General features: G+C 40.8%; 1 protein-coding gene across 5 annotated transcripts in view; it reads left to right on the forward strand.

Moving 5' to 3' along the window:
* itsn1 (intersectin 1 (SH3 domain protein)) overlaps positions 1-23815 on the forward strand; it is a 217143-nt gene that overhangs the window by 45246 nt on the left and 148082 nt on the right. For all 5 annotated transcript variants that reach the window (XM_059650194.1, XM_059650193.1, XM_059650197.1 and 2 more), the window contains 2 exons: positions 7977-8036; positions 18649-18741. In XM_059650194.1, the coding sequence (XP_059506177.1) occupies positions 8009-8036; positions 18649-18741 (121 nt within the window). In that variant the 5' untranslated portion in view covers positions 7977-8008. The remainder of the gene's footprint in view (positions 1-7976; positions 8037-18648; positions 18742-23815) is intronic.

Here is a 23815-nt window from a genome sequence, read left to right on the forward strand (position 1 = left end):
TTTTTTGTGAGCTTTCTTCACTTAGGTGGAACTGCTGCTCATTTTACAGCATTTAATTCTTACAGTTCTAAGTTTTTTTTTAACCAGAAAAACTGCTGTTATCTTTAACGTTCCTCATTTGAAGTGATTGCCATGTCATAGGTAGTCATAATGATCAAGGGAAAAATTGCCCCTTGGAACTGAAAGCATAGAATTTTTACAATTAGCAAGATGCGAGGTAAAAATGGGTGGTGACAGAGGTTTTTATTGAAAAATCAATTGAATGGCCTTCCATAAAATGGTGGAAGCATGCAAGTAACAATGAGATGTTGTATCTTTGTGAATGAATGGACTTGCTCAACTTGAGCAGGATATGACAGGAGATGGTAATATAATGAGGACATTTGTATACTCAGGTGGTATTGTAAGAGCAAGGAATCTGCGTAGATGAATATGATGTTAGAAGACATGAGTGTTAGTTGACTTTTTTTGGACAACTTGTTTTTGAACAGAGAACAGAAATTTTTTTTCAAAACACAGCTTTGAACTTCATGCCAAAAGTTTGAGCAGACTACTCTTGTGCATAATTTTTAATCGGTTTGAAGTAAAACTGCTACTTTATTACTGGGTTAGGGAGGGAGGGAAGATAAAGTTGAGCAGTAACTATATCATCAAAGGACAACTTGCTTTCTAAATATACTGTTTTTCTATTTTTCTTTAGTTGTAGAAAATCTTTCTGATGCAGCACATCCGATAGCAGACATATGCTATTTATTGAGTGCAGCAAAACTGATGGCAGACCAAGTCTAAATATGAGCGAGCACTTCCTGTCTATCTTTTGCAATTTCACGATTGCTGACTTCTTCAAAACCAAATAGTGCAGTTAGGTCAGAAATTGTTCCTGGGCCATGATCTGCGCAGCCCATCTCTTTGTGTTAAATCAGCGTTACACTTTGTGATTTGTAAGTAAGTATAAAATAACTTTCACAAATTGCAGTTAACCTGTTACGATTGTTATCACCAGTTAATCCATAAACATTGTGTTGTGCGAAAGGAGCTCTTAATTCTTGCTTGTAGTATCACTCCCTCTACCCCTGCCTCTGTCTCATGCTCAGACTTCCTTCTGTTCTTATATTTAAATCACTCCCTGACTTTGCACAATTTGTAACATTCTGCAGCTTTCTACCAGCTTGGTGTTTCTGAAATGCTAATCTCTTCCACATTTCCAAGTGCTTCCTCCTGGACCTTAGGCTCTAAACACTGGAGTTAACTCCTCAAAGCTTTGGTCTATGACTCTGGCGTTCTGTTAAGACAGCCCTCAACATCAGACTCTTTTTGATCTGTTTTTGCCCACTTTACCATCAAGCCACAACATATCCATCCTTTTTGCTCTGTTTAAAAAGGATTTGCAACTTTAAATCATTCCTTGCCTTTTGATTCTTTATTTTCCCCCTGTATCTTTGACTATTTGTTTGATTCAGTAGATGAAGTATTTTAAAACAGATAAATGGCAAATGTAGACATTTGGCTATTTATTTTGGCATAGGACAAAGTGAATTTTTCTGAATTTTGAGTGTTTGAGACAGATTATCCTAATACCCTTAATCGTGCACTGATCTCTGCACATTCTCCTTTTTGTTTATTTTGTTCACCAGTCAGTATAAATAATACTTGAATCAGGCCTTACTTTCTGTATCTGAAGAACAGACTACGTAGGAGCAGAAGAAGGTCATTCACCACTTTGAGTCTGCTCCACATTCAGTGAGATCATGGCTGATCTGAAAATCCTCAACTACTTTCCTGCCTTTGCCCACAGCCCTTGATTTCCTTACTGGTTAAAAACCTATCTGCCCTTTAAAATGTACGGAATTGTTCTTGACAGCCCTCTGCAGTAAAGAAATGAAATTCCTCCTCCGTTCTCTTAAAAGTGCAACACCTTACTTTGAATTTCTGTGCCTAGTTCTTGAGTCTCCAACAAAGGAAGTACCTTTCCACATCTAAACTGTGATGGCCCCTAAGAATCTTGAAGGTTTCAAGAAGATTGCCTGTCATTCAAAACTTGAATGAGTACAGGACCAAAATACTCAACCACTCCTCATTCGGCAGTCTCTTCATGACAGGTATCAGTCCAGTGTGCCTTCTGTGGACTGCTACCAATGCCAGTATATCTTGCCGTAGATAAGGGGGCCCAAAAACTGTTCACAGTAGTACAGCAGTGATCTGACTTGTGCCTTGTGTAGTTTGAGCAAGACTTCCCCGTTGTATGATTTCCTTTTGAAAATACCATTTACCTTCGCTATTAATCGTTGAAGTTGTATGCAAGCTTTTGGCGACTTATTGATTGGGCCACTCTCAATTCCTACTGCTCTGCGAAGATTTAGTCTCGAGTCTTTTTTGGTCAGATGACAGTGACAACTTCATAGCAAGTGCTTAGATTTCAACAGCATAATGCATGTCCTTGGATGGTGTGATAATCTTTGCATGTTCCAATCCATCAGTCAAAGGCTTCAACCGCCATGTCAACAAAATCGGAGTGCCTCAGCGAGGTAATACCATTCTTAGAATGAACACTATGAACATATCGTAACTTGAATGAGGTGGTGCCATGGTTGACTGGGTTAAACCATCTGCTTTATAAAAAGGAGAGTCTAAATTTGAATCTAAGTATCAGCCAAATGTTTTAATGACAGGACAATTCACTCATGTTGATATGTAATTGTGGCACAGTGGTAGTATCCCTACCTCTGGGCCAGGATTCCTGGGCTGAAGTCCCTCCTGACCGGTGTCATAATATTTCCACTCAAGTTTATTCAAAATAATCACCACACCATAACATTTGCATCACCATTTTGTGTATTTGTCATGCCTATTTTGTGCCACGTTCTCTTCGGCTTTGTGTGCTAAAGGCAAAACAACTTCACATTCTAGGACAAAAGGTTTGTCTTTGCATCCGATATGCATAATCCTCTCCAGCAATCTGCATCCTTGCATGCACTTTCTACCGTGCTGTTGTAAGATTATTGCTTGTTCCAAGATGTAAGGGTGGTGTTGAAATCAAACCATGCCCATGTGGTGCCTAATTCCAAAGCTCCATATTTTGATGCTTTCATTTGCTTGAGGGATGGAGCTTAAAAACAGGGAGGCTATGCTGCAGCTGTCCTATAGGGTCCTGATGAGGCCACACCTGGAGTACTGTGGACAGTTTTGGTCCCCTTACTTGAGAAGAGATATCCTAGCACTGGAGTGGGTGCAGAGGAGATTCACTCGGTTGATTCCAGAGTTGAGGGGGTTGGATTATGAGGAGAGACTGAGTAGACTGGGATTATACTCATTGGAATTCAGAAGAATGAGGGAAGATCTCATAGAAACATACAGGATTATGAAGGGAATAGATAAGATGGAGGCAGGGAGGTTGTTCTGCACTAGCGGGTGAAACTAGGACTAGAGGGCATCGCCTCAAAATAAAGGAAGCAGATGTAGGACTGAGGTCAGGAGGAACTACTTCTTCACCCAAGGGGTTGTGAATCTGTGGAATTCCCTGCCGAGTGAAGCGGTTGAAGCTACCTCGCTGAATGTGTTTAAGGCAAGGCTAGATAAATTTTTGAACAGTAAAGGAATTAAGGATTATGGTGAGTGGGCAGGTATGTGGAGCTGAATCTCAAAAAGATCAGCCATCGTCTGAATAAATGGCGGGGCAGGCTGGAGGGGTTGGATGGCCTACTCCTGCTCCTAGTTCTTATTTTCCTCTGTATGATTAAAAATCCAGCGTGCGGTAGAGGTGGATGTAATTCCATACCAAAAAAAGCTCACTGTGACACATCAGGCAGTGTTGAAGAGTAATATAGCATGGAAATAGGTCCTTTTGGCCCCAACTGGTCTATGCTCACCATGGTGCCCACTCATCTAGTTCCAGTTGCCTGCATTTGCTCCATGTACCTCTAAACCTTTCCCATCCATGTGCCTTTTGAAATTCTTTTTCAATGTTGCTCTTGTACCAGCCTCAACCACTTTTCCTCTGGCAGCCCACTCCATCTTGCACCACTGTCCATGTGAAGAAGTTGCCCCTCAGGTCCTTCTTAAATCATTCCCCTCTCTCTCCTTAAACCTATGCCCTCACGTTTTCAATTCACCATCCTACCCATGCTCCCTCATGATTTTATACACCTCAGTAAGGCCACCCCTCATCATCCGACATTCGAAGTATTAAAGTCCTATCTTGGCCAACCTCTCCCTATAACTCAGACCTACTGGTCCTGGCAATATCCTTGTAAATCACCTTTGCACACTTTCCAGTTTGACTATGTTTTGGTCACCCTGTAATGGAAAAGACAATGCACAATATTCCAAGTACCTCACCAATGTTCCAACTCCAAGACTCAGTGTCTTGACTGGTGAAGGCCAGCATGCCAAATGCCTTCTTCCCCACCCTGTCTACCTGAGATGCTGCTTTCAACGAACCATGTACTTGTACTCCTAGGTCCCTGTGTTCCACAGCACTCCCCTGGACGTTACCATTTACTCTAAAAGTCTTACCTTGCTTTGATTTTCCAGTTAGCTGTATTGAATTGCATTTGCTAATCCTCAGCCTACTTTCCCATCTGATCAAGATCCCTCTAATTTTTGATAACCTTCCTTGCTATCAACAATACCTTCTAAGTTTGCAGATGATATAAAATTACTAATCATGCCCTGTACATTCACATCCAGATGATTTGTGTAAATAACAAAGGTCCCAGCACTAACCCCTGTGGCACACCACTGGTCACAGGCCTCTAGTCCAAGAAACAGCTCTCAATCCTTCTGCTTCCTACCATCACGTCAGTTTTGAATCCAATTAACTAACTCTCGCCGGATCCCCTGTGACCTAACCTTCATGACAAGCCCACTGTGCGGGACTTTGTCAAAGGCATTGCTAAAGTCCATCTAGACAACGTTCTGCACACACATCCATGCTGACTATCCCTAATCGGACCTCGACTATACAAATGATGATTGATCCTGCCCTTCTCCAATAACTTGCCTACCGCTGATATCAGGCTCACTGGCCTGTTGTTCCCTGGCTTGTCTTTGCTACATTTCTTAAACAATGGAACAACGTTAACCACCCTCCACTCCTCTGGAATTTCACCAGTGGCGAAAGATGAAGCAAAAATCTCTGCAACGGCCTTTGCAATTTCTTCCCTTGCTTCCCACAAGATCCAAGGATGGACTTGTTCTGGCCCAGGGGATTTATTCATCTTAATGCATTTTTAAGGCTGCAAACCCCTCCTCTCTGGTAATGTGTGTGGTCCAAAGCATCCCCACTTGTTTGCCTTATTTCCTTAGCATCCATGATTCTCTCTTCAGTAACACTGTGGAGAAATATTATTAAAAATCTCCCCCATCTCTTGTGACTCTATAGATGGATGGCTATGTTAATCTTTAAGGAGACCTATCTCTCCCAAACCACCCTCTTAGTCTTAATATTGCTATAGCACTTCTTGGGATTATCTTTTTTAACCTTATCTGCCTGATCCATCTCATAGCCTCTTCTGGCGCTTGATTTCCTTCTTGAGCATTTTCCTCCAATTTTTGTAGTCATTTCGGGATTCACTTAGCTTAAACCCAACGTATGCCTCCTTTTTCCTGACCACAGCCTTCATATTCCTTGTCAGCTAGCGATCCCTAAACCTGCCAGCTTTTTTGTTCACCCTGACATGGACGCTGTCTCAATATCACCCTTTTTAAAAGCTTCCCATTTGCCAGTCATTCCTTCAAACAGACTCAGCCAATTGACTACTGCTGGATAGAGTTGACAGAATCCCTACAGTGTAGAAACTGGCCTTTCGGCCCAACAAGTCCACACTGACCCACAGAGTATCCCACACAGACCCATTCCCCTATAAACCCACCTAATCTACACGTTCCTGGACACTATGTGAGCAATTTAGTATGACCAATTCACCGAGCCTGCACATCAGCACCTGGATGAAACCCACGCAGACGTGGGGACAATTTGCAAGCTCCACACACAGTCACCCGAAGATGGAATTGAACCCAGGTCCCTGGCGCTATGAGGCAGCAGTGCTAAACACAGACACCGTACCACCCCTCATTTTAGATCCTGTCTAATGGCTGCAAAATTGGCCCTGCTCCAGCTCAGCACCTTAACCTGTGTACCTGTCCTATGTTTTTCCAAAACTATATGAAACCTGAGAGTTATGGTCATTGTACACAAAGTGCTGTCTGACTGACACTTCAGTCACTTGCCTGACCTAATTTTCTAAGAGGAGGAAGAGTGTTGTACCCTTTCAATATGGACCTCTACGTATTGAATTAGGAATCTTTCTTGAACAGAGGGGTTACCTTGGCAGTATTCTCAGAGGCGGTCACAACCCTTCTATTAACTACCTCAAATTTGGTCAGTTGTCAGTGACAAGGAGGATGTGCCTATGAGTGTGGCAGGTAGTGCTGAAGGAGCATCAGCACTTGAGCCTGACTAACAGATTTGAGATTCCTACTCCTTTGTGTGGACAAGAGCAGTAACTGTCAGGAAGATGAGCAAACTGGCCGTAGTACCTTGGTAGAGGTCACCATTCAAGATGGGAGAAAAAAGAAGTGTAGTTGCAATCAAGATAGTACAGTCAGGGGAATGGACACATACTTTGTGGCCCAGATGGAAAGTCCTAAAGTTTGTGTTGCCTGCTGGTGCCTGGGTTCAGGATGTTTAATCTGGGTTGCAGGGGATCTTGGAGGGCAAAGGGAAAAATCCAGTTGTTGTGGTCTGCGTAGGTACCAGCACTATAGGCAGAAAGAGGAAAGAAGTTCTGAGGAAATCTGAGCAGCTAAGGGGTGAATAGGAAAGCAGAACAAAAAGGTGGTAATCTCCAGATTTTCATGGAGCCACAAGCAAGTTGGCACAGGGTCAACAAGATTAAAGATGTAAATGTATGACCCAAAAATTGATGTGGGTAAAACGTGTTTGAGTTCATGGAATATTGGCTCCAGTACTGGAGGAAAAAATAGCTGTGCTGATGGAATAGGCTCCACCTGAATCAGATTGGCACCATTGGCAAATTGCATAACCAAGGTTTGTAGATAACACTTAATAGTTTGTGGGTGGGGGAATTTTAAAGTAAATAGTTTATGGGGATAGCTATGATGACAAATCTCGAGTGTTTGGGAGAGTTTCCTTTAGCATGTCATGGAGTCGGCTATAGACCGGGCTTTCTTGGACCTGCTAAGAGGTAATGAGGCGCGTTTAATAAGTGACTTCGAAGTAAAAGTTGCTCTGGGAAGTAGTCTTCATAACATGATCGAAGTTAATATTCAGTTTGAGTTTGAAACTTGGATTGGAAATAGTTATGTGTCACTTAAATGAGGATAGAGTTAGCTGAAGTGAACTTGATGGATAGATTAGCAGGAATGATGGTAAGCAAGCAGTGGCAGACATGTAAGGAAGAATTCATTACTGCCTGCAAAAATACATTCCATTCAGATAAACCAACCATGGCTAATCAAAACAGTTAAGGAGAATATTAAGTATTAACTGAGGGGGAATATGAAAACTGACGACAGGAGCTTCTTCAAATATATAGAAAGGAAGACAGAGGTCAAAGTGAGCCCAGGCAGTTGAGAGAAATGAATATGGGGAGAATGTTTTAGAAACAGGAAATGAAAGTGGAGTTTAGCAGATCTTTTGCATCAGTCTTTATGGTGTAATATACTTAGAACATACCATTAAATCCTATTGAAAGGTAATTGATCTGAAATGTTAACTGTTTCTCTCTTCATGGATACCACTTGATCTGTTTGGTACTTATAACATTTTTGATTTTTTTATTTAAATGGCCACTTGGTTTACAGTGCAATCCAAAGATCTGAATGGTGCACAAGTTGTGAATCATGGCAGGACTTTGTATCTCTGATTTCGTCAGTGAGGTGGAGTTGTAATTTACTACCTGTTGTATAACATACTGTATCTAATCAATCAGCTAATACTTCCTAATCTATTTCAGGCATCTGCTGACTAGTTAAACTTGAAGGAAGCATGGCTCAGTTTCCGACAGCTTTTGGAGGTGAGTACTTTGCAGATTATTAAATGTCATTTTAATTATTACTCTGGGTTTTTAAATGTTAATATTACCTGAGTTCTTTGTTAAATAATGTTGTTTGATATTCCTTGTTGCACCCAGCTGTCAGGAAGATCTGTTGCCAGATAATAAAATGTGAGGCTGGATGAACACAGCAGGCCAAGCAGCATCTCAGGAGCACAAAAGCTGATGTTTCGGGCCTAGACCCTCTCTGATGAAGGGCCTAGGCCCGAAACGTCAGCTTTTGTGCTCCTGAGATGCTGCTTGGCCTGCTGTGTTCATCCTGCCTCACATTTTATTATCTTGGAATTCTCCAGCATCTGCAGTTCCCATTATCTCAGATCTGTTGCCAGCCTCCATTTTGGAGCTGGTTCTTCTTAGTCACAGAAGTAGGCAGTGGGTTCAGCTTTTCCCTCCTTCTGGAATAAGTTGTCACTCAAAGCTGTTGGACTGATGAGAACCTTGAAGTTAACTTGAGTAGTCTTTTGAGGTGGGTCAGCTTGCATGTTCAATCCCTGCACTTTAAACAGTCAGTGTGCAGCCCAGTCCTAGAGCTACAGTGCATCCTACTGTTAGTCTGAATTGGATGCCAAGGGCTTTGAAAGTGTGGGCTGGGATAATTCTTTTCATGTTCCTTGCAATAGGAAGTAATAGCCTCTGGCTAGTGCTTAAAGTGAGACCTTTGAGCTGGTATCTTATCAGTATAGAGATTGTTAATCCTTTATTGTGTAGCAACTTTGGTGTTGCAGTATATTGTGCTCTTGAAGCTTATTAAACTAGTCTTAGCGTGATGTTTGATCACACAGCCACTGCAACTTAAGTATTTTTAAAAATTGTTCAGAAAATGTGGATGCTACTGACTGGGCCAGCATTTAGTGTTCATCTCTCATTCACCTTGAGAAGGTAGTGATGAGCTGCCTGTCTGAACTGCTGCAGTTTGTGATGTGATACCCAGAGTTCTGTCAGCATAGCATTCGAGATCTTGGACTTGGAACTATTTCAAAGTCAGGATGGCACCTGGCTTTGTGGAGAGCTTGCAGGTGTTGATGGTGTATCCGTGCATCTTTTGCCCATATTCTAGGTTGTAGCTTGTGGGGTTTGTTGCCCAGCATATATTCATTGTTCCCAGTTACGTTTGAAATGAGTGGTTTTGCTAGGCCATTTCAGAGGGCAATTAAGAGGCAACCACGTGGCTGTAGGTCTGGAGTCACAAGTGGGCCAGATCAAGTGACGACAGCAGATTTTCTTCCCTGAAGGACCTTTTGTGAGGTAGATGGGCTTTTCAGACAATCAACAATGGTTTCATGATCATCAGTAGATTGTTAATTCCAGAATGCCTTTTAATTGAATTCAGATTCCACTGTCTGCCATGGTGGGATTCAAACTTGGGCCCCAGAACATGAGTTGGATTCTGGATTAATAATCAAACAATTAATACTCCTCGACCATTATCTTATCGTTTTTGGAAGATCTTATTGGAGGAGCCTTGATGAGTTGCTGTAGTTTATCATATAGATGGTCTGCCCACCAGTGGTATATGTCAGTAGTAGAGCGTGAAGGTATGGCTAAAGGTTTGACCACAACAAAATGACCCAAGATGCCTGTAAGGAGTATTGTAAAATGAAGTGTGACATAATCACATAAGAAGATATTAGATCAGATGACCATGCATTTGAAATTGGGAGCAGAAATTGCATAGTTGGACCTTGAGCCTGTCATGCCATTCCATAAGATCACGGCTGATTTGTTGTGTTCTGAATTCCACGTCCCCATCAACCTCCTTTGATTCCCCTGCTTAACAAGACTATTAATCACCTTTTGTCTTAAAAATATTCAATGACCTGATCTCCAGCACTTTGAGGCAATGTTCCAAGGTTGCACAAAACATAGCAAAATTTCCCCTCATTTCTGTCCTTGGAGGGAGACTCCTCATTTTTAAATAGCACCCCTTAGATTTGGAATTGCATGTGAGGATTTTAGAGGATCTTGTTAACTTCAACCAAGTTGCTCCTTAATCAACTAAACTCAAGTGGAAGTAAACCAAGCCTATCCAACACTTCCTCGTAAGACACCAGCTTATTCCGGATATCAATACAGTAAACCTTCTCACTGCTATCTCACAGTGCCAGGGATCCAGGTTTGATTCCAGTCTTGGCCGACTGTCTGTCTGGAGTTTGCACAATCTTCTGGTGTCTGCGTGGGTTTCCTCCCACAGTCCGAAGATGTGCAAGTGAGATCGATTGACTGTGCTAAATTGCCCATCATGTCTGGGGTGCAGGTGTAGGATTGGGGGTGATTCTAGATGAGATGCTCTTCAGAGGGTTGGCGTAGACTCGATTGGCCAAATGTTTCTGCACTGTAGGGATTCTATAATTCCAACTGCCTCCAGTGCATGTACGGCTTTTTGTTAATAAGGAAACCGAAAGCTACATGCAGTGTTTGAGCTGTGGTCTCACCGATGACTTCTGTAACTGATGCAGGATGTCCTCCCTTTTATGTTCGATTGCATTCTTCATAAAGGATGTCATTCCATGAGCCTTAATTTAACTTTGTCTCACGTATTTGAACGTTTAGGTCCCTCTTCACCCGGAAATTCCAGTCAGTCTTCATTTCAGTAATGGTCTTTTTTTCTGTTCTTCCTTTTGAACTGAACAACTCCACAAGTTTCCACATTTGTACTCCCATCTGCCTGGTATTTGCCAGTGCAACTATAAACTACATTCTCCTTGTGTGATCTTCTCCATGACTTTGCCACCTATCTTTGTGTCATCTGCAAATTTCGCTTCCATGCTTTGGCTCCCCTCATCTAAATTATTCATGTAAATTATGGAAATCGGAGGCCTCAGGACAGACCCCTGCTGGACTGGCCACATCCTGTCAATAAATAAAAGGCCCATTTCTGCATCCTGTATTCTGCCAGCTAGCCAATCTTTGATCTCTGTGAATATGTATCCCCAAAACATGAATTTCTGCTTCAAACAAATTCTGTGGGATTTTGTGAAATGCTTTCTGGAAATTCGAGTACGGTAAGACCCTGCAGACTCTTCAACCAGCGTACACATTATTAATTTACCCAGGTACCTTAGCATATAGTGGGGAAGGACTATGTAGCACGAGTTTGCAGTCACTGAACCTGCAAAGTTGTTTGAAGACAATGGGGGTTAAGAGTTATGCTTTACACTTGCAACAACTGCATTTCTAACTATCGGAATCTTTAGAAATTTAAAATACTTCCCAGATACTCTCAACATTTGCTGGCTTGTTGAATTGTTCAGTCTGTTCCTCTCTTCATGGACTAATTCTCTCTGCTGGTCAGAGGATGAGATGCTCTGTTCGCTGTTGAATCCTGACATAACTCTAGGTAGGCTGGGGAGTGGGGTAACCTGGGTCCTGCGGTGGTGTTCTTGTACCCTCTTGGCTACCTTCAGGAACTTTACAGGGACTTGACCAATCAGAGGTATCGAATTAATTGGCTTTATCACCTTGAAATACTGCTAATGGCTTGCTTAACAGTGACCCCTTCAATGTGTTTGCTGGTGGGCCTGGGTGTTTGGTTTCATCCCACAATATACACCTGTTCTTTGTTTTGCTGAGGCATATCCGCCCCATGCATCATGTGTTGTTTGTCAGGAAGGGTTGAATTGCTTTCTCACACTTGCCGATGTGTTCTGGTGCTTCTGGGTGCTCAATTATCCAGGCTTTGATCTTGCAAAGACTTGTCTACGGATGTAGGTCTTGGCGCAGGCATTCCCAGCATGCCTTGCTTTTTAACCAGTTTTGATGCTCTGTTTATTTCAGGTGCTCTGCTTGTATTTCTGGTCTCCCTCCATGATTTTTAGAGATAACAAAGTGTGGAGCTGGATGAGCACAGCAGGCCAAGCAGCATCTGATTTTTATTTCACTTGGACACTTGAACACTCGCAGGCTGATACATGGGACTTTTCCCTGTTTTCTCTACCTTTGTAGTAAAGACAGAAGTAACGTGTTTGTTGAATTCACCTGCAATTTCCTCCAAGGAAAAGAGCAAGTAGAAATTCTTGCTATCCGTTTGTCAATTGCTTGTCTTCCTCACTCTTAATGTTTCTCCTGATTTAATTTTTCCTGTCATTCTCTAACATTTTTTTGTTCTGAACAATCATGTCACCTGCTCATCATCTTTGTGCAGTTAATGCTTCTTCAAGAAGTTTGATCTTTCTTTTCTTTAAATTCACTTCACCACAGATCTTTCCCTTTGGAGTTTTCTATATTATAGGAATATACTTAAAATATTCTGAAATGTCCTGTTAAATGGCTACCGCAGCTTCTGTATTGATGTCTCCCTGTGTCTGGTATCCTAGTTCCCTTCAATTAGCTCAGGTTTCATGCCATACGTTGCCCCTTATTTTAGTTTAAAGTGCTAGCCTTAAACCCACTCTTCCCCTTTCGAAATTGAATAAATGATTCAATTGTATTGTTTTCACTCCAGCTCGTGGTGCTTTCACTCAGAGGTCATGAATTAATTCTGCCATGTTACACAATACCAAGAAAAGTACAAACTGCTTTTTGGACGCTTCTAAAATATCTTGCTCCAACATTGTCGAACAGAATTCTTCACCACTGCTAATCTACACTTGGAGGGCCTGTGGACCACACCACCTAGTGTTGTCTTGCCCTGCTATCTCTAATCTCTGCCTAACCCATTTGTGCATCCTGACCACCTGAACCAAGATTATTTGTAAATAATGCTTGAAAACTATAACTTGATTAACAATGTTTACCCCTTCACCAAAACATAGCTTCCTTTTTTAGTAACGGTCACATTCTCCTACGGCATAGAGCAATACACTAGAGGAATGGGGCCTTTACCTACTATGTCTGTGTCAACCATGATGCCATTCCAAAATAATCCCAATTGCCTGCATGCCCATATCCCCCTCTTGCCTACCTGTACATGTGTGTCCCTAACTACTGCTTTAAACAAGGCTATCATATCTCCTCCTACCACCTTCCATGTCAGTGTGTTCCAAGCACCTACCATCCTCTGTTTTCAATAAAAAAAACTTCCCTTGCACATCGTCTTTAAACTTCCCCTGTCACCTTAAAACTGTGTCCCCAAGTGTTTGATATTTTACCCTGGGGGAGAAGATACTCCACCCTATCTGCCTTATTCATGCACTTCCTAATTTTATTTTTTCCCCCCTGCCTCTGCAACAGGTGGGAGTTGAACCTGAACCACCTGGATCAAGGTTAGGGACACTACTGCTGCACCTCAGCCCTTCCCAGACATACTGCAATACTAGTTCAATGCATGGACATCGTTTTATGTACTTTGATCAGGTCATCCTTAAGTATCTGATGCTGTGGTGAAAACAGTCTTTGTTTGTCCAATCGGTCCTTTGTAGCTATTACACTCCAATCCAGGCAATTTCCTGATAAATCTCCTCCGCATCCTCTCTAAAGCTTGCACATCTTTCTTATAGTGTGACAACCAGAGCTACGTATAATACTGAAAATGTGTCCTAACTGAAGTCTTACGAAGCTCCAGCATGACTTGTCAACTTTTATACTTACTGCCCTGACAAGCATTCTGTACAACACCTTTATCACCTTATCCATGTGTGTTGCCACTTTCAGGGAGCTATGGACTTAAACCCCAAAATCCTACCGTATGTCAATGCTTGTAGAGGTCCTGCCATTTACTGTATACTTTCCTCGTGCATTTGACCTCCTAACACTTATCACATCACACTTGTCTGGATTAAATGCCACTTCTATGCCCAACTTTTAACTAGTCTATATCCTGCTGTATCTTTTGGCTACCTTCTCCACTGTCTGTAACTCCATAAAGTTTTGTCTTCTGCAAACTTAACAATGGAACCACCTACATTTTCATCCAAATCATTTATGTATGTGTGTGTGTGTGTGTCGCATATTCTATATAACACACACAGTTCCAGCAATGATTCTTGTTGAACCTTCAGTCAGAAAAATCACCCCTCTGACTTCTCTGATGAAGGCAATTTTCTGTCCAACTTTGCAATCCACTGTGGATCCCATGCAACTTAATCTCCTTGACCAGTTTACCATGAGGGATCTTGTCAAATAATTTAGTCAAGTCTAAGTCGACAGCATCCATTGCCCTACCTCATCAACCCTCTTTGTCACTTCCTCAAACACTCCATCAAAGTTATAAGACAAGACCTCCCTGCTACAAAGCCACGTTGACTATCCCTAATAAGTCTATTCCTTTCCAAATGCAATCTTATTGAATAATTTTCCTACCACTAATGTAAGGTTCTCTGGCCTATAATTTCCTAGATTATCCCTGTTGCCCTCCTTAAACAAATAAACAACATTCATTCTTCTTCAGTCTTCTGGAACCTGACTGACAAAAGAGAATACAAAGGTTTCTGCCAAGGCCCCTACAATCTCCTCCCTTGCCTCTACAGTATTTTGTGATGTATCTTATCAGGCCGTTATACCTTCATGTTTTTGAAGACACTCAATACTTCCTCTTCAATATTAACATGCTCTAGAATATTGTTTTACCCATTTCTAAACTTACCATCATTCATGCCAATGTAAAGTATTAATTAAGGACCTCGCCTACTTTATCTGGCTCTAATATATGCCATTCTTGATCCTTGAGCAGGTCTACTCTTTCCCCAGCTGCCCTCTTGCTCCAAAAATACTGTGAAATGCTTTAGAACTCTGGATAATCCTACTTGCTGAGGACACTTCATTGCTCCTTTAAGCCTTCCAGCTTGCTTTATATTCCTCAAGCTCCTTGTTTGATTTAAGTTTCCTAAACCTTCCTTATGCTTCACTTTCCTTTTTGACGAACTTCCAATATCTGTTGTCATCCAGGGTTCCTGAATCATGCCATCCTTAGCACAGTCCTGAACTCTGATCAACTGGCCTTTAAAAGACTCCCAAATGTCTGATGTGGATTTACCCTCAAATAGCTGGCTCCAATACAATTTCTCCCCTTCCTGCCTAACAGTATTGTAATTAGTCTTTCCCCAATTCAGCACTTTCACCCAAGGGCCAGACTTATCCTTAACTATAGTTGCCTTAAAACTTAATTATGATCATGTTCCCAAAAAACTCACCCGCTGAAACTTTGATTACCTGGGCAGGCTCACTCCCCAGTGCAAGATCTAGTGCAGCTCCATCGCTTGTTGGACTATCTACATAGAGTCATAGTTTTATACAGCATGGAAACAAAGACTTCCTGGATTCACCTTATAAAGTATGCCTTACTTAAGCCCCTGGCTGTAAAAGGAGTACCTGTCTGTAGTGGAAAATTTCATGAGCTAATCATTGAGCTATAACCATTCTACTACTTTTACATCTTTCCATGACGTGTGTACATATCTGTTCCTCTCCCTCTAGCTGATGATTGAGAGCCTTACAGTGTAACCCCATCACAGTGATTGCACCTTTCCTATTCCTAAATTCTATCCATTTGGCCTCGTTGAATGAGCTGTCTAGGATGCCCTCTCAATGCAGCTGTGACATTCTCCTTAATCAATAAGGCAATTCACACACCCCTTTTTACATCCCTCTGTATCATGCCTAAAATATCTGAACTCTGCTGGTGCTACCTTTCTCTCAACCAAGTTTCTGTAATGGCTACAACATTGTAGTCCCAAGCTGTAAGCTCCTCTGCCTTAGCTGTTTATACTCCTTGTGTTTAAATAAATGCACAAGACTGCCAGTCCTGCTGTGTTTATTAATCTGATCCTACCTGTTCTTTCCATTAGACTGACTGGATTTAATGTTGACTTTGTCCTCAATCACTCTACATGCTGACCTACAGCTTCATTTCCTATTCTCCTGCCACTTAAGTTTAAACCATCCTGCATGGAATTGGTAAACCTCCCTGCAAAACCATTGGTACCCTCAATATTCAGGACCCATCCTTGCAGCTCATGGTTCTGTAATGTCTACCTGATCATACTGATTTACTTGAATGAATATCATCAGTTTGCTCACTTTCCTACAAATCATGCAAACATTCAACTGTAGAACCTTTACTTTTGTCTTTTTCTCCTCTGTCAGATGTAGCCTTGACTGTTGGTCCATTCTTAGGTTTAGAGCCTTTGATCCTTTCTGCTACACTGACCCCTACTTGTCATATTTTGCAGTCCTGTCTGGACCCAACTTCTTCTTTTCCTGTACCTACCCAAGCTTGTTTGTTCACTCCCATTGTTTAGTTCAAAGCCTTCTCCAAAGCCATTCAAAAAGATCATGTCTGATCTGCCCTAGACCTCAATTCCATTTTTGTACCTGCTCATGCATAGACTTTTGATAGTGAATTGAGAGCTGTCTACTCTCTCTTGGTATACTTTGTGATGTTGCCTCTAGGTAGAGAATTTCTGATATTCACTTTCCTCTGGGAAAATAAAACTTTCACTTCTCAGTTTTAAATCTGTGTCCTTAATTCTGTTCCTAACAATGTCCTCCGTTGCTAGATTTGTTAGATATACAAATAGATTAGCAAAGTACAGTTTGCTAGAATACTAGTCCCGCACAGTGCAGACCATCCCAATGATGTAGCTTCACTTTGCTCAGGACTGATGACAGTGCTGTGTGAGAGGAGTTCAGATACATAGTTCTTTGAAGGATGTGTCACAGGTAGACGGTTAAAGTATTTGGCACACTTGCCTTCATTGTTCAGACCAAAGAATAGGAATTGGCATGTAATGTTGAGGTTGTGCAGGGTGTTGGTGAGGCCATTTTTAGGGTACAATGTACAGTTCTGGTCACCCTGATGTCCTATTCTTAAATAGGAGACGTTTCAGGAAAGAGTTACCGGAATGTTGCCAGGACTGGCATGTTTGAGTTACCAAGGAGCAGCTGAATAGCCTGGCATTCTTTTTCACTGAGACATGGGAGGTTGAGAAGTGACCTTGCAGATGTTTATAAAACCATAAGGGGCATCGATAAGGTGAATAGCAAAGGTATTTTCCCTAGCCTGAGGGGGTTTGTGGGGGAGTTCAGAACCAGGGAGCATATTTTTAAGCTGAGAAGACAGAGATTTAAAATGGACCCAAGGGCTGACATTTTCTCAGGGTGGTTTGTATGTGGAATGAATTACCAGAGGAAGTGGTAGATTCCGGTCTGATTAGAACAGTTAAAAGACATTTGGACAAGCATGTGAATAGCTAAGATTTAGAGTGATATGTGCCCTATGTAGGCAAGTGAGGCTAGTTCAGCTTAGAAACCTGGTCATCATGGGCAAGTCAGACTGAAGGGTCTGTTTGCATGCCGAGTGATTCTATGACTGTAACCCATATCTCCTGCACAAGTTTATTGAGTCAGGTATTAATTTCACTGTTTCTGTTCCTAAAAGCACAGAAAGCCAAAGTTGCTCAATCTGCAATGCTGAAGCCAGAGCTTAACAATTACAGGTATCTTGGTGGATTATGGGTTCTGAGGGGAGAGAGAAATGGATGGGCAAAGGCATAAAGTACATTTGAAAGCAAACATAAGGAATTGAGAAACTGATTCCTAGTCACGTAAAATTTCTTCGAGGGGAGTTTTGTTTGGATGCTGAAGCACTGGTATAATTAACAGCAGAGTAATGCAAATCTCAAAATATGTACTGTCTTTTATGTGCTTATAGGGGGAGTTACTCTTTAAAATAATTCCAGTTGGAAAATTAGTGAAGGTTTATTTGAACAAAAAAGTCTCAATTTTCAGAGATTAGTAACATTGGTAATACTCAACAATTTCCTACTACAGTTTGGATTCTTGAGTGTATAAATGCATATGGCTTAGTAACAGGAATCATGGGTAGGGAGATGTATTAAGTGCATGGTACAAACTATGCTTCATGATACTATTTTGTGTTAAATGGTAGGAAGTTGGTATACTAAATCAAGATAATTGTTGCATGATTGAAACATAGGTCCTGGAGATTTAATTAATTTCATGATCCTTTTAAAAAATTTTAACCATGGTCGATTGTTCCTTTAGCTTGCGTCTATAGTTACCCCGCACATCTTGTAACCACTGGGTTATATCTACTACAATATCTGGAAGATCTTCATGTTTGGGAAATGAGATGTTAAATTAACTTGGTGAGCAGTTCCAATTTCATGGTTTTATTCCAAAGCTGGTGATTCAAAATTCTTGAATGAAAAGTGTGTCCAGACAGTTGCCTGTCTTAATCGGTTCAGCATAAAATTTGCATGTAATGAATTGAAAAGAATTTAAACATGCAGCTTTAGTGGTTTCTCTTTTTATCAGCATCCACATGGGGCCTAACATTTTTACCCTTCAGTTTGTACCTTTTTGTTGGAGTGCAGCTGTACATTTGATTCCAGATATCACTGTCTGATAAAACTTCATGGAAAATTCTTGTGGTTGACCTCCATGTTCATCAAGCTGATCTAGAAAAATTACTGGGCAAAATGTGTTTAAAGGCATGCTGCTGGTTGGAAGAATGTATTGTTAGATTTCATCCATCTGGTTGTGCTTTGCTAAAGTTTGTGATCAGTTTGTTTTTCCCACCAGATTCCTACTCTGAGTTTTAGTTCTGTTTTAGTAGAACCTAGAGGGGGAAAGTCATTGGTTGATGAACTGACAGTTTGTTTCATTTTTGAAACAGGGAGCCTGGAGATCTGTGCCATTACTGTGGAAGAAAGAGCCAAGCATGACCAGCAGTTCCATACTATCAAACCAGTTGGTGGACTGATTACTGGTGAGAACAAAACAACTCTGTTCAGCTCTCGTGTTGTCTGTTAAATTTTAAAGAAAATGTTATTCCTTTTGATCATTTTGTACTCAAAAGCAGCCTGTACTACCACTACTTTTATTTGAACCTCTTCCTTTAATGTTGGGAAATGTCCTGTTGTGAATGAGAAGGTAGGAGTTTAGGGAAAGTACATACTTGATGGCTTGAGCTTTGAGGAGCTTGTTGGACGTGGTGTAATATTAAACAAAAATAATAATCTGATGAATCAAGTGGTAAGCAGGAGTCCTTGAGTAGTCTTCATTGGCTACTTAAGGGCCTTAGTTTGTAGGGTGGTGGGGGGCATTTGATCGTTGAATTTCCTAAACAAATTCTGGTTGATCCAGGAAGGTGAGTGAGGATGTCAACACCATGCCCAATTCAGTGCCTTTGCCCCCTTCAAGCTCACTAACTCTGGGATCTCTCAATTCCTGCCAGAGAGTAATAGTAAAATTGTGTTATGTCATCATAACTGGACCACAATGCTTACACGTGTTGAGAAAACATGAATAATAAAAAGCTGCTAAGGTTGGAATCCAGTTGCATCCTGAAATTTCCCTGAGGGTGGGCTGAAAATCCAAAATGGTGAATGATGGGGAAGAGCTGTACAGGTGTATCACCAAGGATAAGCATAAGTAAGAAGGTGACATTGACCAAGGTTGAGTCTCTGAGAGTGTCAGAAATCAGCTTGAAGGAATTCTAACAAAAGGCAACAGAAAAGTGTGTGGATGTTGGCAATGATTTAAGGTGACCAATGAGGCCCAGAGTTGAATGGGGCTGTGAATACATGAACAGAATAAGAAATCCAGAGGATCCACAGAGTGCTGATCTTGGGTGAGGCAATAGGAGTGATAGAGTAGGAATAGGCACTTGAGGAGGTAGTCTCAACTTCCTCATGTAGTTTCTGTTACAACATTAATATCCTTTTTAAAGATTTTGGCGATTGTTCTTGAAACGGTCAGTTGATTGATTTAATTGATTGCTCCCATTATATCCTTTGCTCATTTTATCGCAAGAATATTTCCATTTATTGAGCAGAAATTGCCCAAAGCATTGACCATATCTTTGTTTATCCACTTGAACAAACAATGGATTTGTCTAAGTTTCTTAAAGAAACAGTTTTTGGGTTGGTTGGAAAATCATTCAAGTGTGCCATCGTTCAAAGCTTTCAGTAATGCACAAAGTTTTTAATTTTGTAATACCAAACGGAATTAATACTAAGGGTTTCCCAACCTACGTTATTTTGATTTAATTACCTCCCTATACCAGGTTTTGGCTCCTTTTCAAAATTGGCAAAGCAAACTCAAAGGCTGACTTTGCACTTAACTAACAGCCATTGTAATTTTGCATAAGTTTCTCAATGGCTTCCTTTCATCAATCTCTGGCTTACTTTCCGGCTTGTTTGAAACTCTGCCTGCGCTGGTGACCACGAAAACGTCACGTGAGAGTTGATGCAGACTTGATAAATCAAAGCAAGCTCTCAAGGTCATAAGCACTGCACTTTAAGCTGAAGTGTTGCAAGGTTGCTGAACAACTGAGGATTAGTTTTTTTTAATGCTTAAGTGCCACGTGCTTTTGAGTTTTTGAGCTTTCTCTTGATACCTAGATCAAATAGAAAAAACCACATTTCTCACGCTATTACAGGGTAACTTTTTTGTTGCAGATTTCATTTATAAGTAGTACCATACCTAGTTTAATTTTTGTGCTTAACTTTCCATTCTTGTTATGGTAGTACATCTAGTGGTGGAGGTTTTCAACGTATTAGCAGTCAGACCACATTTTTATCCAGTACATTATCATGTTATGGTTTCTTGAATGGTCCACGTTTTTGTTTTCCTGTTCAAAAATTTGTTTCTGTAATCTTAAGTAATACTTTCTCAGTGTTCACAAGGAAATATGCTGTATACACACTTGGAAATGAGATTTCTTTTATTATTAGTGCCCTGTAATTTTTTTAAACTACCTCTGCTGTGGATTGCTCACTTCCATCTCGTGTTGTGGTTTTCCTGAAATCCTGTTCTCTGCTTGAAAACTTCAGCTTTGTTTATTGCTTCTTTTCAGAAGTACCACACTAAGGATCTTTCCAAGATTTTGTGATGATCTTCCCAAATATTTGAAACAAAATTGTATCCCTACTCCTCCATTAACCTTCTCCTATTTATTTAATAAATAGGACTTGTGTGTTAGACTTTGCTCTCTACTGTTAAATCAAATCATTACATCACTGCAGTTCCTAGCGTTACCCCCGTTTGTTTCTTTTTTAATTTAAAAAAGCATGCTGTTCAACCTTTAATGCTGATTTCTGTTTCAAACAACTCTTCACAATTTAAAATTTATTTTTGTTCCTTTTTAATTACTTTGAAGTCTCGCTGTGTTATTTTCTCCCCTGTTTGGGGGTTTCCTGCTTGGGTTGACACAAGGAAGTTTCTTTTCCCTGCAAACTCTTTGTGAGCCAATACTTGAAGAGACAAAATATAATTGCAAGAAACATCTGGGAAAATTTTCTTTACTGATCCCTGAGGAAGGGGGCTTGTCTTTCGAAGAAAGGTTGAACAAATCAGGTCAATACTTGTAGGAATTTAAAGAATGAAGGGGTCTTATTGAAACGTGCATCATCCTGAGGACATTTAATGTGTAGATATCCTTTTATGAGATGACAACTTAAGAGCTTTTTTGATTGACTTGAGATTTTCTTCTTCAGGCTTATTCTGTGGAAATCTGTTGCATAGAGTAGGTTGGGTCATTGAATTTATTTAAGGCTGAGTGAGATTTTTTTCAATTGACAAAGGAATCCTGGATTATGGGGTGAGAGCTGGAAGAGAGCAGATAGGAAAGTAGGGTTGTATTGAATAGAGGAGCAAGGTTAACGGGCTGAATGTACTTATGGCTCTCCTCCCTTTCATGGACTTGTGGCTTTTTTTTATCTGTTCTTTCGCATGATGTGGGCATCACTGATAAGGCTTGGATAACACACCGTAGAGCTGGATGAACACAACAGGCCAAGCAGGAAGGCTGATGTTTCGGGCCGAAACGTCAGCCTTCCTGCTCCGCCGATCCTGCTTGGCCTGCTGTGTTCATTCAGCTCTACAACCTGTTATCGCAGGTTCTCCAGCATCTGCAGTTCCTACTATCACTGATAAGGCTTGTATTTGTTGTCATAACTGACCTTGATCTGAGAGGCTTGCAATGCTATTTGAGGGTAGTTTAAGAAATCATCGTATTGCCCTGGGTTTGAGGCCACACTTAGGACAGGCATCTTTCCCTGTCTAAAGGATATTTGTGAACCAGCTGGGTTTTTATAATTGATAGTTTCATGTTCACCATTACTGTGACTGGTTTTCAGTTTCCAGATTTTATTTAATAAATTTAAATTTCACCAACTTCTTTAGTGGAATTTGATCCTCTGCCCCCACAGGATTAGCTTGTCATTGTTGAAAGCAACAATTGAGCATGTGTTTTGAAGTACTGCATTACACAATGTTGGAATTTGCTATGCCTTCAGACTGCCCATCATCCAACCTATTTTGTGGATGGTTTGGATCTTACTCGAGTAGGGCATTTTATAACTTGCCCAACTTTGCCCTTTAGCTTGGTTTTTTTTCTTCGCTACCCAACAAATGTCTGGAAATTAGTTAATAACTTCACAACAAGAGTAACAGAACAGCAGAATGGCTGGACTGGTGGCTATCTTAATCAATAAGATTTAATGGCTTTGAAACGGACACCAATGACACAAGTTGGAAATAGGATCAATTAGAGTCACATCAGATACAGAAAAAGAGGGACAGCAAGATCTGGATTAGGAACAGTAGAAATGGTAAAATAAGGCCCCAGAGATTAGGGTTGTGCCCTCTCTGGGTCAGAGATATTGATGGCAAGAACTTGAACTTTGCCTTTAAAAAGTTGGCTTAAACACTTGAATGATAACCCCATCACAATAATTAATGCAGAAGCCTGCAATGTTGTGAAATGCTTGAAATAATTGCACGTAGCCATTTTTTAAAACAAGAATAATGGAAACCATGCAAACCACCAGCAACTTAGAATTCATTGAATATGTTTTCCTTGCCATAAGTTACTGGACAATTTATACATTAATAATGCTGAGCTTCGTTAAATTGACTATAATATTGATAGGGAAATCTGAGCTAATCTTTTACCAACATCCTACTTTAATCTCATGGCCATTAATGTTTTTTGAACAACTAAGTACAGCAATGAATCTTTCTATTGACCATCCGGGCCTCCCCATTTCTATAAATCAGTTGTCAGTGCCAACTGCTCCATGTTCTAATAGTTCTCGACCTGATAGTTCTTCACCAGTAATAGGGCCATGTTCTCCTGCCAGCCTCCATCTATGACCGACACCCTAACTTCCTTTCTGACCTGTGCGTGAGAAGCCAGCTGCATTTTCTTGTGATTCTGCTTTGCGTAATTGGGGCGAGGAAACCCGAAAACAGATTGGAATTAAGTTGCATTCATTGTCTTTCAGATTTCTTTGGCATTCGTTTTGCAACATTTTAAAAGAAAGGTATAGTTGGGCAGGGAATTGCTGTATAGGGTGGGAGTAAAAATTATCTCCTGTTAGAAGTTAACAGTAATTTGCTCAATGTCTCTAAATTGTCATCAGATCATTTAAAAGGGAATTTGTCAACATTTTGCCAATGACTCAATGAATAGCTGTGTGACCAGCAAAGATGATAATATCCCTGTCATTGACATGGCCTTATCAGAGCCTCCAACGAAAAGAAGCTCGAGAGAGTGGGAGAAGATGCCAAAAGAAATTGGACAAGTGATTTGAGGGCCGCACACATGGTGGGACTGGGAATTAGGTCGCATTGACATGCATTGAAGGGGAACATGATAAGCGGCAAAATGAGTATCATGAGAATATCCTTGAGAAGCAATAGGAGTAGCAAGTATAAAATGGAGGAAAACTGAAAAACTTTACTGTGTGCGTGCAGAAACACAAACTTTAATTCTTTCTTTGGTAATGTTAAGTAGTTCAACTCATCCTTCTGTTTAAATAGCAGCATTATTTAAG

Source organism: Stegostoma tigrinum, chromosome 12 (assembly GCF_030684315.1).
Source record: "Stegostoma tigrinum isolate sSteTig4 chromosome 12, sSteTig4.hap1, whole genome shotgun sequence".
NCBI lineage: Eukaryota > Metazoa > Chordata > Chondrichthyes > Orectolobiformes > Stegostomatidae > Stegostoma > Stegostoma tigrinum.